At 35.9% G+C, this 15,781-nt stretch overlaps 1 protein-coding gene across 1 annotated transcript in view; it reads left to right on the top strand.

Annotated features, from left to right (window-relative positions):
• The window catches only part of LOC123709596 (dorsal-ventral patterning protein Sog), a 77,180-nt gene that overhangs the window by 48,914 nt on the left and 12,485 nt on the right, over window positions 1-15,781 (top strand). Inside the window, exons 4-9 of the mRNA XM_045661023.1 lie at window positions 8,369-8,434; window positions 8,939-9,201; window positions 9,659-9,792; window positions 12,598-12,871; window positions 13,907-14,188; window positions 15,143-15,317. Coding sequence (XP_045516979.1) covers window positions 8,369-8,434; window positions 8,939-9,201; window positions 9,659-9,792; window positions 12,598-12,871; window positions 13,907-14,188; window positions 15,143-15,317 — 1,194 coding nt within the window. The remainder of the gene's footprint in view (window positions 1-8,368; window positions 8,435-8,938; window positions 9,202-9,658; window positions 9,793-12,597; window positions 12,872-13,906; window positions 14,189-15,142; window positions 15,318-15,781) is intronic.

Here is a 15,781-nt window from a genome sequence, read left to right as displayed (position 1 = left end):
AGAAAAATAGTTCGTAGTAATTAGGTTAGTAACTGATTGCTTTGGCTTGGAGTCCAATTCCCTTCAGCATGACGACTGTGCCGCGTATGCATACGAATTGACTCCATAAATCATACCATAATTTGTACCGTAACCAGAAACAATTACGATATATATAGAGGTATTGTTTTGCGCTTGCATATTCAGAACGGTTCGCCTTTGATCTGCGCGTCCTCGCTGTTCGATTTACAATGAATCAAACTCTAAAGGTAACATACTTGTGCATATGCTCGCGAAATTGAACTCTATTGAATCAGAATAAAAAAGAGATTCCCTTGTCTGGCCCATCTCTTGCACTTGTATTGCAATTTGATATGTCATTCGCTAATAGACCTAATTCACACAATTTTCTTTGCAAATATAGTCTCTTGCATATATTACGTATTGCATGTAATATTACGTACAAAACGTGAATATGTTCGTGACGACGAGACGAACGAGACAGCATGAAACCGTATGTCAAAATACAATACATTTCTGGCCCAAACGCGATGTTCCCACTATTTCATTCATTTATTTTGATAAGACACACTTACGAAACACACACATACAAAAACACAATACATGCATGTGCAATAGTTATTAGTGACGGAGCAACAATAGCTGCAGCATCTTACGCCTGAAGACATGGAGTCATAATGGACCAGCCTCGCATGTCATCAAAGCGTCGTTTACTGCAGATAGAGATCTATTAACTGATACTTATGAGTAATACCAAATGTATAAACTATGATCGCATGCTATACATTATATTTGCCAATGTGATATTTGCTAATGTAATTATGTGTATAGTGTAAAAATAAATCATTAATATATAGAAAGCATAGTTAGCTCCACAATACTAACTCAGCCAGACATGAGAAATTCATGAGGCTGGGCGTCGAGACAGCGTTCGGTTGTAGGCGTTAAATGCAAATTTCAAAGGACAATGCGGTCGAAGTGTAGCATGTCATGTAAACAGCACGAACGTGGTTTGTTGTTCTACTTTTTTGGTTAAGCGGTATCCGTAAATGGCAACGCATAGGCAGCGATATCAGCACAATACCTCATTGCCACCTTACATGGAGGACGCGGGCGTGAACACTTTGTAAATCGTTTCGAAAGCTTTGTAGCGTTGGTGAATTTGCAAGCTTTGCGTGGGAGTATGTCGATCAGTTCTGTCGCTTATAAACAATACTTTATGTTAAATATGCCGCTCACTCGAGTGGATTTGAAAGAGTTTTGACATCTAAATATAATAGTTATATTTCGATAAATATAACTATTATTGTTATTTTAAAAAAATGTATGCGTGTACCAGTGTACACACGTAAGAAGTGAAACCTCTTTATGGCAGTTAAATAAAATAAAATTAGATAAACTATAAGGAAAGGCTGTTATTATTATAGATATGAATACAAATAATACAATTATTTCATTTTACCTTATTGCTACTAGGATTATTACAGAATTTCATTAATTGAAATAGAATTATTACTATCATTGTTATCGTTATTATATATTTTTGTTATTAATGGCTTCGAATCTCTTCGCATCAACCGTGTTAGGGACAAGAAAAAGATGGCTCTTAACGGAAAAACGTGGCGAGTAACCGAAAAAAATTGTCGGTAAAAAAAAATCCAACACCGATAAAGAAATTTCACTGTAAAAAATTGATGAACAGACGTCTTTAAAACCTAACTGTTCAAAATCTGCAAGAGATTGATCACATTGTTGGGTTTATAAATCACTAGAAGTAGACAAAATAACAAGCTCGCAGCCGGGAAAATTAGAATATGAAAGAAAAAATCTTTGGAACCACGAATTAATAAAGATTATCAGACAAGATGGAGCAGTGTTGGCCTAGTGGCTTCAGGGTGCGATGGATTTTCTTTCTATGTGCGCATTTAACATTCGCTCGAACGGTGAAGGAAAACATCGCGAGGAAACCGGATTGCCTTAGACCCAAAAAAATCGACAGGCTGCGTCACGCACAGAAGGCGTACTTACTTGCCTATTACAGATACAGAAATCTGAGGCCCAAACCTAAACAGGTTATAGCCCTATTGATTATTATTATCATTATCAGACAAGATATGAAAAGCTATTTTAAATCGGATATCAGAAACTTCTTAAATTACAGAGAGACAGGTCACTAATCCTAACTCTATGAAGAGTCGCGTGCAACACTTTATATAAATGTCGTGTTACACGGAAACATTAACGGAACATTCGAAGCATCGGGATGAAATTATATTTTATGGAAATGGTAATTGAAACCGAGCCAACGCTGCAATCTATATGCGTATGAGCAGAAAACTCCGCGCAAGTATCGACAACAATGAGACCGCAGCTTGGAGCGTAAACATTCTTTGCCATAATCACATCCTAAGCTATAAATTAGTGTAGGCCGGTAAAACAATATCCACGCGTTCTGAGTCTTTCTCGACAGGTTCAATGAAGGAGCGTGTTGAATTACAGTGATGTTCACATAACGGTAGATTTTATTGTTTTTACAAATATATTTCTATTTCAGTTCAAAGCCAACATTCAAAAAGGGTTATAGTTAATCTAACAAGAAAATATAATACTTGGTACTGTTTTTATTTTCACTCATAAGTGCTAACATAAGTGATCATATGATTTAAATGAGTAATTATTTTTGAATTTGGCGTAAAAATTCAATGCAAGGCTTAAATTGTTTTCTAGTAATGCTTTAAAGTTTAAAGTATGCGACAAATACCGTAGTATCTAATACACCAATGGCGCTACAACCTTTTACGTCTGGGTCTCAGATTTCTGTATATATTTCGTGATGATTTCTTGTTGGCTCAACCTGTGCTTGACATACACCGTCGACTTTTTTGGGTCTAAGGCACGCCGGTTGCCTTACAATGTTTTCTTTCAACGTACGAGCGAGTGCTTAATGCACACGTAGACCGAAAGTCCATTAGTGCACAGCCGGGGAGCGAACCTACTACTCCAGGTATGAGAGTCGCAGTAATAGGGCTCGCAAACCCACCACAATCTACTGTATTTCCGTACTACTAGAAAGTTACAGTAGATGTACTGTAGTTAGTAGGCCAAGCACTGGCGCATCACAAACGTTTGTACGCAGAATCCTTACAATTCACTTTGCCAATTGCCAATTAGACTTTGCGCTGGACTTCTTGAATAACGGTTGTTAACGATAATAATGATATACAGTGCGAGCAACATGTTATGGCTACGAAGTTTGTTGAGAAAATCGTTTCTATTAATTTATGTTGTGAATCTTAATTGGAATGTATCAATTTGTTGAAATTGCTATTCGCAATAATGTCTGTTACGTTTTAACTGCAAACACATTTTTTTTACAATTGACGAAGTGTATGTGTTTACAATGACAATAATTAAAATTTCAGTCCTTAATTTGCTTAAACTATCTTTATAAGTGAAGTAAGTTTCATGTTATATGCTACTTTAGTGTTTCGTTAACACTTACCAATACGCTCGTATTTTATAAATTACTATCAAGAAATATCAACACAAACTTAACCTACATTAGCTGTTACAGGGATGATAAAACTATTTTATGAATAAATTGTTTTCAATTGAAAATACATAAATGTAAAGGAACGTAACAATTACTTCCGAAAATAAATATTGTTTTTACAATTCTTATATATAGATGAAAGAGTATATATTTTCTAATAAAGTATCACATAATTAATATCTATAAAGTACCTAGAGACAAGATAAAATCTCAACCCATGGCGTCACTAAACAGTTACTACTACAGAGAATGTTTAAAAATGATATCACGATTCCTTCCTAAAAATCATATTAAGGTCCGTTCAAGAAAAGAGCGTACCTAAAAAATATATATAGTCATAACTTTAAAAACGCAGCGCATTTGCAGTTGTTTAAGAATAACACAGCTCAATAAATTACCGAGATGTCACACTTTAATAAGTACTAAAATTATATGAACTTTATTCATTTAGTGTTAACTATCAACTGGTGTGATTTCCGAGAAAGGTGTATAATTCATTATGGTTTTATGTGAACTGAATATAACTATTATGGTTGAGGTCACAAAAAATCTTGCTAAAATACATGAAACCACTAAAGTAAATTTATTCTCAATGGAAATTCATTAAAGACCTTAAGATACTATATTTATTTTATTTGTGGTCTCAAAGAATCGCACACGTTATATGAAGGACAATCAGATAATTAAGTTAATTTGTTATAGAAAACATATACATATGTGAAAATAACATGAGACCTTAACCAGATCCATTCAACTTCCTCACAATCGAGGAGCCCACAATATCGCAGCTTTTTATATTAAGGAAGTCTCTAAACATGGGTCTACCAATCATGTAGGAAAGAAAAAAATAAGGTACATAGCAGGGTTTCTAAAACGAAACATTCCTCGGTCAAAGGTCTCCATGGGGTTGCTGATAATTTCACCGAGTAATTTTTCATCAGTTTTATTGGAAATCCAACATTAAATCACTCGTTATTCTTGCTAAAATATGTGTTCATGTTAATGTCAGTCTACATTTTGTCGTAATCGTTGACAAACGTAGCCTTGCAAATAAATAATTTTCGCTCAGAATTCTTAACAAATGTAAAACTATGCTGGCGCCGTGTATATTTCAAATTGTAATTTCTTATCACAGGTTAAATTATTCTCATTTAAAATACTTACGAGATATTATTGCGACCTCATTACTGTATAAAGCAATATTTTCTTGCTCTTTTGTATATCTTTATTTGTTTGTTTGCTTTTAGTTTTGATACGTTAATTTTAACATGCCAAGACCACTATTAGCAAGTTTATTATTAATATTACGCTGTGAAGGCTGATAATAAGATACAAATGAGTCCAACAATGCTGGTTTATAAATATTTTATTTCACGATTTATTTCATATACAACAAGTAGGCCTGGTTTGAAACTGTGGTATAGAGTTAACCAGACCTAAAACCGATTCCAGATGAAATCAAGAAAAACATGGTATTAGTATGGTTGAGTTGAATCTCGGCGTGATTTCTTAGAACTGGTACACTTGTAGACCAATGTTGACTGGCTTTTTACATTCTGACATAAATTATTTAACATTGTACGTACGTTCATGGTATTTGCGAACGTTGTCGTCAAAACGGCGCCTTTAATACGAAGCAACTATTCATAGAATTCGCTTGCGATATTGGTTTAGGCGTGAAAAGAATTGCTGTTTGACATTTAAGGAACACGGCAATTGGATCTTATATGTAGGTATAAATTTACATTATCAGAAGAATTGTGAGTGCGTTATGGACCTTTTTAGATTCGGTATAGAGTTAGGATTTATCTTTAAAAATGAAGCTACGGTTAGAATTTAATTGCAACCAAAGTGTTCAAATTTAATTAACAAAGAAAATTAAAATAATTAATTAAATTAGCAATAATAAATGCTATGATAAAAACGTGTTTTTTACCGACTTTTTCTTAAGAAATTGAAATAAAGTGTGTTACAATTTATGGTGTATAATTGAACAAATATTTTTAATTAATAAAATAGTGATTTACTCGATCAACAAATAGTAGTATCGCAATACAGTGAGGAAGTTAAATGGAGGGACAGTGCTACATTGACCTAACCTTAAACATTATTTCTATGAAAACAATTATTTAACTGTGATACTTTTGACATTCAACACCTTTTGTCTTCAGTCTCCGTGACCACGCACGCTGTAAAGCACGCGAAACGTCGGAAAATTTTAAATTCAAAATTATGTTAATAATTATAAGTTTATAATAATACAAATAGCTTTAATCCGGTTAAAAATTGTTTTCTTCCAATGTGTAAAAGCTATGTTAACCAAAGACAACATTATTTCTAGTAAAGTTTTAGTCCCCAGGACCTTCCCCGGGATTCACTCACAATTCAATATCTTTCATATAACATATTAGCAATAATTGTACAATTCGCAATTGCCAAAACCGTTATAAGGCCGCTGATATCATTGGAATACTCGAGACGTACGAACTCGTCTGCCTAGTCACGTCATTCAAGGCTGCTTTCAAAAAGTTTAAATTTACGTTAAATTACATTAACGAGTGGAAACGTTGTGACACCTTGACCATGGCTTTTCTCTTATTGTGTACTCTAAATATTCTATACATTACGAGTTTCAAAAATCAACAATTATTTTAATTTAATATGTAGCTTTGCAATTTTAGCCTATTCAAGAGGTTGGTTCAATACTTGGCTGTGCACAAATGGGCTTTCTTTCTATGTGCCCATTTAACATTCGTTCGAACGGCGAAGGAAAAACTTGAGGAAACCGGACTTGCCTTAGACCCAAAAAGTTGAAGGCTTGTGACATCAGGCAACAGATACAAAAATCTGAGGCCAAAACCTAAAGAGGTTGTGGTGCTGATTTATTTTTTATTTTTACTCTGATATATGTATTTTCTGCACAAATGCATTGGTTCGATTGCCCGACCCCAGGTTTGACGCACGTTTACACCCATCACAACTAGCCCACGGAAGTGAATTCTTAAATAAATTGTAAAGTTTAATTAAAACGCTGTTATCTGTTGAAGCTGCATTTTCTTATAAATATTCATCACACAAACGCCTTGTCGGGCTCGAGTCAAAGGTGACACGGCGCCACAGCTTAAATCGTTCAGAAAAAAGAATGCAGTGAAACAATTGCGAACAGTCTAAACTCGGCTCTTACATACGTAGTATTCATTCCCAAAGTGCTTGGACTATTTATAGGTATATTTGTCATCGGGTACAGTATCATATAGGCAACAGGTTAGAGGTTCCCAAGGCATTATTGTAATGTATGCAGATCAATGAAATCGTAACTAAAAGTTTGGAGTACATTATCAAAGTGATACTAAATGTATCCATTTAGTATCACTTTGATATCACAAAACAAGTAGGTTTATTATTTGGCAAGGCAAAGTCACGGACTCCGGTATGCTCGTAAGACGATGTTTATGACACGATTGGCGCCGCCTCATAATAAATCTAAGAACGTCATCCAGAGATTATGAATTATTAGTAACACGCTTTGTTGGCGCCACCACTAAATTATAATCTGCCCTCATGTACTAACAAGTCCACTCGTCATGTTTACCAAACTCAGGAATGAACACAGAACATAATCAAATGCGATAAGACAATTTACAGCCTCAATAATATTTTATTGCGATGAATCTATCTGTATACCGAACTATGTATAGGCATTTAGCAAGGCGTGAAATCGTATTTGAATTATTTATACCAAGTCCGTAACTGCTTCTGGTTAAATTTATAAAGATAATAAATTGTAATTGTAGAATTTATAGTATTATTTATGGAAACAAAACGCATCGAGTTGGTTATTTGCAATTCAATCTCAAATTGTAACGACGTAATTCACTTTAAAAGAAATGAATAAATCAATTATAAATGAAATGACAATGTCATAATTCATTAAACACTTAAATATATAATGCGTAATAACACTAAAATTATGCGTTCCTTACAAAACTTGAAATGGTTGACAGCCCAATGCCTAATTTATTTTCGTAAAGCTAATGTTTCTAATTATCTATATCGCTGATTATTTTTACGAGTAATCAGCCTTCTGTGTCTAACATCCTTGATTTTGGGTCTAAGTCGTCCTGTGTTGATAGTTCCTGTCCACACCCATCATAATTATCGCTAACGTTTCCGAAATTGCAAACAACTAATACTATCGTCTGTTTAGATGTATTGCAATTAATAAGTGCAAAGAATCGAGTCAAGATATCAAGAAAGCAATGCAAAGTAGTGGTGACGCCGTCTAGACGGCAATACTATAACGATTGAATAACACTTGATCCAATCAACCCGAATAGAGGGGTCGGGGAGGTCTTGCGAATCGGCTCCTCAATCGCGAACAGTCTCCAATTGACTTTGCGACATGTTTACATATCTCAACAAAGAAAATAAACTATTAATATTGATTATTAATGTGGTGTTTCTTATTTATTTATGACGTCTGATGAAATTTAATACATAGAAATATATGAAGATACCTATAAATTACTTCAAGTCTTCCACGGTTCACAAGACATTTTCTTTTGCGAACTAGTGAAATCGACTTCTGGTGGGAGTCTTCCCTGGGAGACACGACCTCCAATTGTTTAAAGAAATAGTATGCTATACTAGAAATACTATAAAAAATATCATAGATTGTTCAGAATATTATGAATATAATATGCAGAAATTAATGTTCATTGATATCAGTTGGCTTTCGTATTCGGTATTTACGATAACAACATGATTTATTTGGTAGTAATATGAATTACTTTACTTAAAATGTCTTATTTTCAGCTCCCGATATTGTACAAGAAGATAGCCCAACCGTTGTCATTGATGAAGAGGAACTGAGTATGAAGCGTAAGTAATAAAATTTATATATTTTCGAAATATAAGATATAAACTCCATTACTTACAGTCTCTATTAAGGAGAAGACACTCTGGTTTTTGTTCTATTTTTCACTTAGGTAGCGTTTTAGTATTACGTAACGAATTTTGGAGGGGGGGTGGGGGTCCCCTTGCAAAACGTAACGATGCGGGGCGGGGATTGAATTACGCGTCATTGTTAATATTATTTTCTACTTTCCAGTACTTTACACCGCATAATGGGAAGTTTTAGGCATAAAGAGTGACTGGGGTTGGTCACGAAACTTTTTACTATTGGATACAGAAACGTTACGGTGCGTTTCAAAGGAGGGGGGGGGGGGGGGGCAAGAATCTCCAAAAATTGCGTGACGTAATAACTTAACTTAAGACTAATGTCCACCAACACTAATTCACTAATTCAAATGGTTGAATAGTCTCGACATTCACATGATGGTGTGTTCGGTGTGTTTTGAAATCTTTATGCCTACCTAATTTCAGACTTTGGTGCTCTCCTAACTGGTCGATCTCCTCTCTGCATTCGGCGTGATGACATGACTGGTGTACCCGTAGCTGCTGGAGTGGCCACAGCTCGATTTACTTTCCGACGACGTCATCTCTTCTGGTCCGTAATTTTGGGGCCATCGATGGTTACTCGGCCGAGAGCACTTGCGTTCTTGGATCGAGGAGGTCGGATGCTTTTAGAACATCCGCTCAGAAAGTTTCAAGGCATCCACGCTACGTATGAGGAAAAAACTGATAAGGTTAGCATTATATGTCAATAATTCTAAACATTTATTAGTTTTAGTTGACTCTTTGGGAGAACAGCGTTGTTTTTATATAACAGGGTCAAATGGGCAGGAATCCCATCTGATGTTAAGTGATACCGCCGCCCATTGACACAATGCCAGAGGGATCGCGAGTACGTTGCTTGCGTTGGTAAGCTCTTTTCTTAAAGGGCTCTAAGTCGAATTGGTTCGGAAACACTTCAGTGGGCAGTTGGTTTCACATAGTGGTGGTGCGTGGCAAAAACTTAATAAAACATAGATATCCACAGAAATTTTATCCTTAAATAGTTGCATAGTTTTCATTTAGCATAACTATTGAGTAACACTCGATAACGTTTAACTAGTAATCTTTAAGGTTCAGGCAGTGAAACCCCAGACTATATGAACAATCAATCAGTAAACTCCAAACTAATGCTATAATAATTTAAAACAGCTCTGTGGAGTCTGGCGCAGAGTGCCTCGAGAGTACAAACGTTTGCTCCGCGAAGGCTCTTTGTATGTTGCCCTTATATGGGGTGATGAGCGCAATAACTCCATGGATACAGCTCTAAGTGGAAGGATCAGCAGGTAATTACGTTAAGTTATTTTTTTATGGATGTCTTTAATCTGGGTAATTTGTTAAGTCACTCCGAGTGATCGCAGATCGCATTCCACTGACTCCCTTTCAAGGTCCACTCTTAATGTTTATCAGAATAAATCTAAGCGTTATGAAACTATGTTTTTATGTTACTATTACTACAAAGTTAACATTACTCTATGTTAGGTGATGCCATCACACATATACCAATGGGCGATTTTAAAGGGACGAATATCCCATAGGATCGAAAACCTACGTAAAGTAATAGAGGTAGATTTGCTACGCCTTGTAGGAGTTTTCTCGCATAACGCGCTTTTATGACCCCATATAACGCGTTGTGTACAAAGATTCACGTTAACTCGTTAAAGGAGATTTGAATGGCATATTAAGGAAAAACATATTTATGAACGCAATAAGTGTGTACATTATAAATGTCACAGTACAGAAATTAAACCGCGTCGTAACCTATCAAGCCATCAGGCTTAGATGGAAGTCTACCACACTCCGCTTTACTTTCTTTCGAAGCCTACACGAAGCCCCGGTGGAGGTCTTCCCTGAGAGATGCTACCTCCAATTTATAAAATATAAAAATATGAATATAAGGGCGGTATTATTTATAATTGAAAACGAAAAACTCTGCTCAGCTAATAAAAACAGTGTCCTCATCACCATTCATAAGGCAATATCTGTCAATAACGATGTAATCTGCAATAAAGTCAATCAGAACGTTTAAAGTCATACGCAATCGATTCAATGCGAAATGAACGGTATATCTATGCAGGGCTTGTAACAAACTCGAGAGCATAATCGTAAAATTGAGTTTATATGAGCTTTCGTGAAATGCAGCTTTATATGCAGCGCGGTTACCAATGCATGTATGTCACATTCACACTTCGCCGACAAGAAAGTTAATATTTTATGGTGCTGTGGCCGAATTTATTCTTCCGCGATATAAATGGTGCGTTTAAATAATTGTCTGTACTGGATAATACATATTCTATTATTTTAATTTTAACTAAGAAACGATCGTGGCCATAACATCTTAAATTTAATAAATAATTAAAAATATGTTTGTATAAGTATGAACTACAGGCTACTTCTAATTCATTTGCGATATTTGTTTTTAAATAAGTGTTGTTTGATGATTTGCTTTTCTCTCGGCCTTATCTTATGTTCCATAATAAACATATCTATTTTTTTTATTATGTGTCACATTTAGTTTTTATAGTTAATTCCTTAATTTTTTTAACAAAACCTATTACGCGACCCGTAACACGCGTGAGTGCATGTGTGAGTGTGTGTTGCATGGGAGTGAATGTGTAAGGGTGTGAATGAGTGACTGTTATTTTAGATCTCTGCGTAAGGTGCTTTCAGGAAGATTCTTTACTTCCTTCTTCCTGCATATTGCGTCTGGCGAAGTCAGTCAGGAATTGAATAAATTAATGAGCTGACTAATTTGTAGGTTCTCCGTAGGCCAATAAATGGGATAAAGTTTTGTTTTGTTTGATGATTCTTTATCGATCGATTTTGCGTCGGCAAAAGTATTTTTTATAAGAGATTAAGACTACTCTATTTTCTATCGTTTTGGTCAATGTACGCTACATACAAAGTACTTATTTCGCCGTAACGTAGTTGTCATACACGGGCGTAAAAAACCAACTCAATAACACAATTGTATAACAATGACGATTGTAAATGAGATCAAAATCGGATTTCTATTTAAAAGAAATAACCTTCGTCCCAAGGATGTAATAGCCTTATTGTTCGAATTAAATTAACCGTGTGATTAATAACGGAAACTCACATGGCTTCATTAGTAGTGAGTCTAGACGAAGCGGTTTGTTTTAACTAGTATTTACATCTGTGGAAAACCACTGAAGCGGTTAATGACTTAGCAATTATTGCCCTATTACAGATGGTTGGATTTTAAATACTTGTTTTTAGCCAATTGCTCATAGTCAATAACAAAATGACTATAATGCTGTCGCAGCAGCAACACCTTGGACGCTTCACAAGACACTTTCTTTTGCGAACTAGCGAACTGTGGAATCTTTCCTGAGAGATACGACCTCTAATAGTTCAAAGAAAGAGTATACTCCTCTCTCAAAAGCCGGGAACTCACCCACAAAAATGGGTGCCCATGGGCTGTGATGGGCTAGCCTACAGGGCTGCCCGTTTTGGTCATTCTGCAGTCGTTTGTCTACCCTACTACTATAAATATGTCTTACTTTGGGTATGATAATTGTTGATATCTCCTTCAGGTTTTTTAAGTTGGTTGAAAAGTAACAAATCGGTATTGTAAGAGTGTATACAGACGTCTTTTTTCGCAAGGGTTGAAATAGAAAATCTTTGAAATGTTTTAATGCGTCTAAATACTTAAAAAAAACTTAACAAATTAATCTCGTAAAAAGCCAATAATTATGTGTCATTTCTATTCAAATTGCCAAAGTTAACAAAAGCCTATTTATTTCAGATAACTTACATTTATATACATTTATATTTCTATCACCCACATTCCTATATATCTCTGTCCGTTGGCACTGTTTGCACATGCTATGCTATGTGCTATGTTTGCTATGTATTCTGCTGTGCCTTAATTTGCTTTATCCACCTTCTAAATTGTCATCGCCTTTTACTGTATTTGTTGTACCTTGGGCACCAGCTTAAGATGTTCTTGCTCCACTCTTCTGTTCTACTTGAAATTATTTATTTAAAAAGCTGTAATACTACTGTTATAAATTTACTTTAAGCAGCATTTATTCTTCTATATCTTTTAACAATATTTTTTTTATCAGATATCCAGCACTTGCAACAGAGATGTTTACATCACTATTGGAGCCAGAACACGCCCCAGCATCAATCGGTAACGGAGCTTGTGATGATTACCGTGTACCGGGACAGGAAGAGGGCTGGTGGGGTGGAACAGCGGTGGTGACGGGTGCGGCCGGAGCAGCACCTAGCTTGCACCTGGCTATAGTTTTTAATGGCGTGTTCAAGCCTACCTCTAGAGAACAGACCATCAAAGTAATGCTGACACTACCAGAGAAGAATCAAACGATTATTGACGAGGTAAGTTGTTACGTATTATTTTTTAATTGTTTCATATCTTGAACATTTTAATATAAAAAGATTAACGATTATTTTCAAAAGCTTCATTACTTTTTCATTTTACTTAGATAAATATTAAGTAAATATTTTATTGATACTTGACCCGATCTTAATTTTAGTTCGTGTTTTGTATTAGTTGTTTTTTATTTTTCTATGTGGGATTGCATATGGTCTGTCGAGTAAAAGGATAACAATTCAATACATTTGCATACATTTCATAACGCCTGGTGAAATTTACTAAGCAAATCGTTGTTAGGGTGTTTTGTTTTTTCACGCTTCTTTATGTCACGAGTCTAACTATTAACGTACTAACAACATCGAATGTTTTAAATAAAAGGTTATTTATTAAAAACCCTTATTGATTTGATACGCATGAGTTATATTTTAAAGTGTTGTTAAAACTCTAAATACAAATATGAAATTCGTTTTTGTTGTTCGATGTTTCGCAAAACTTTTATTTAAAAACCTTTGACATTTTAAATTGAACCTAAATAAAGAATATATTAGTTCCTTGCATATGAAGCTGACCTTTTGTCGTACTGCACTTTGACCGCAAATATCTCGTCTGTGGTTAGGAGTTTTTAAATTGAATTACTTACAGCTATTTATTAGTGGATTTGTTTTTTCGAAAACCATGATTCATTTCATGTTCCCGTTTCAACTTTTTTCTTTGCGTTACTCTATTTATAAAATGGAAAATATTAAATATCACGTTATTTACGAGTAAGAGTACGAAACGGCTCGAAGGATAGTCATGTGTATGGCGGTGGTATCGCAAAAGAAAACACACACATAAATGAACTACATATAAGGTGGCAAAAGTAATTGATTAATTAAATATATTTTAATCAAAGAGAGATCTACTTTTGGTTCCTCCCATACAAAGCGAGCAATTTCATATGTACTAGCTACTATAACCCAAAGTTAATAATAAATGGTAAACTGTATCTCAATTATTCCAACGTTTTCCCATAAAATTGGTTTTGTTCGCCGCAGGTTCACAAGATGAGTAAACCCAGCTACGACTTTAACATTATCGAAGTATCTACACCTGTATCAGCTGCGGAACTGAGATCCCTAGCCAGAGGCAGGCTTCTGCTCTCCGTTGAAGCCATCTCTACTCCAGAGAGACGACTGACTGGAGTCGTCAGACAGAGAGCGGCCTGTGAGGTCTTCCATGCGCCTTTAATCGCCGAGCGGCTCTCGGCTGCCACCATACCTGAAGGACTGGCTCTTCTGTATATTGACAAGGAGGGATCACTGGTTTACGATATACAGGTAAATATAACTAATAGAATCGTCGACCGTCGATAAGTCGACGTCGACTTTCCGAGTGACTTGATCCCTTGGCGTTGCGAAGCGATGCTCTACATCTTCTACCGCATTAACAACGGAGGGTGTTGAGAGGCTTTGTTCGGATTAATACCTGCAGCTGAGTTTCATCATCGAACGTCGAGGCAGAATTAGAAATTCCACCTGTATCACCTCGACGTCCGTCGTTCCACAGCTGTTCTGTTTTTATTGGGGCAGTTTGTGCCGCGCACCACCACTATGTGGAACTAGCTGCCCACTGAACAATTTCTGACTGCTTTCCATCGCGGTCCTACTGAGGTCCATGAAAGAGCGTAAGAATTTTTAAAAGGCTGGTGACGCACTTGCAAGCCCTCAATGTCTACGAATGGAGGTTTCACTTAACATCAGATGAGACTCCTGCCCATTTGTTACATTAAAAAAAAGAATTCCAAAGAGGAACATTTAGTAAGATTCTTCATATGAGTATCACCAGTTTCTGGAAAACTGCGTAAGTACTGGCGCTACAGCTTAGGTCTTGGTTGCATATTTATATAAATGTTTTGTTATCATTTGTTGATTGTCAAAGGTGGCTTTCTCTCCGTGTTTCTCTCTTCATCGTATGAGCGAAATTTAATTGCATACATAGGAAGAAAGACCTTTGGTGCAAATCGTGATTCTATGGCGTGACCTCTGAGTGCAGAGATGCACTCTTAAGTCACCACGCCAACGCAGCCTAATCTTAGTTAATACTAGATTTTACTTTCATTTATGAGTTCAAAATACAAGAAAATACAATCAATTTTACACATTATATATAATTACTTAAAATATTATTATTTATTTTTTATTGTTATTTCGCATAACAGCGAAATTCTTGAAATTTTACATTATAACCTAAAACGATACCAACGAATGTAAAACGATAATACAATTTTCTAGGTGGACAATTTGAGTATAGCTGATCCGAAGATAACGTTAGTGGAAGAGCAGGGCAAGAGACACTCGCAAGTGGAAATTCTGGATACAAGAATGGGAGTGCTGGCCAGGCCCAGTGCGAGGATCTTCCCCCCACTCTATGAAGACCAGCTTGCTGTACATATCGGATCTGATACAGGTAAATTATATTAGAATGAAGGAAGAAAGCCCTGGATAGGGATATTTGGAAAAAGCTGGACCCGTTACCCGTGAAGGGGCTACGATCAATGGTACTGAACGAAGCTAAGATATCGAAAACCAAGAAAAAAAATATATATGTCGGAGAAACACCTTCCCCAGTGACGTCATCAACAGTGGTTGCAGATTTGGTGGGCGTCATGAGGGTAAAGCGCGAGCGCAAAACACGACGATTGTAGTTTTCACAATATTTTATGGTAGTTATTAATAATAAATTATAAGTTTTAAGACCGAGCAGTGAGTTCAATGCACCAATCTAGCGACCAAAACTCAGGGATCCAACTCGATCCGTCTCCACTTCAAAAAGGCCCCGTAACAACCAACGGACTGGCCTATATATAGATGGCGCTTCGACCACACTCGAGCAAAATGCTCTGCTCTCATTGGTCGTTTGTTTAATAACGA

This window comes from Pieris brassicae, chromosome 5 (assembly GCF_905147105.1).
Source record: "Pieris brassicae chromosome 5, ilPieBrab1.1, whole genome shotgun sequence".
Lineage (NCBI taxonomy): Eukaryota > Metazoa > Arthropoda > Insecta > Lepidoptera > Pieridae > Pieris > Pieris brassicae.
The sequence above is the reverse complement of the archived record's forward strand: the minus strand, read 5'-3'. Positions and strand labels throughout refer to the sequence as shown.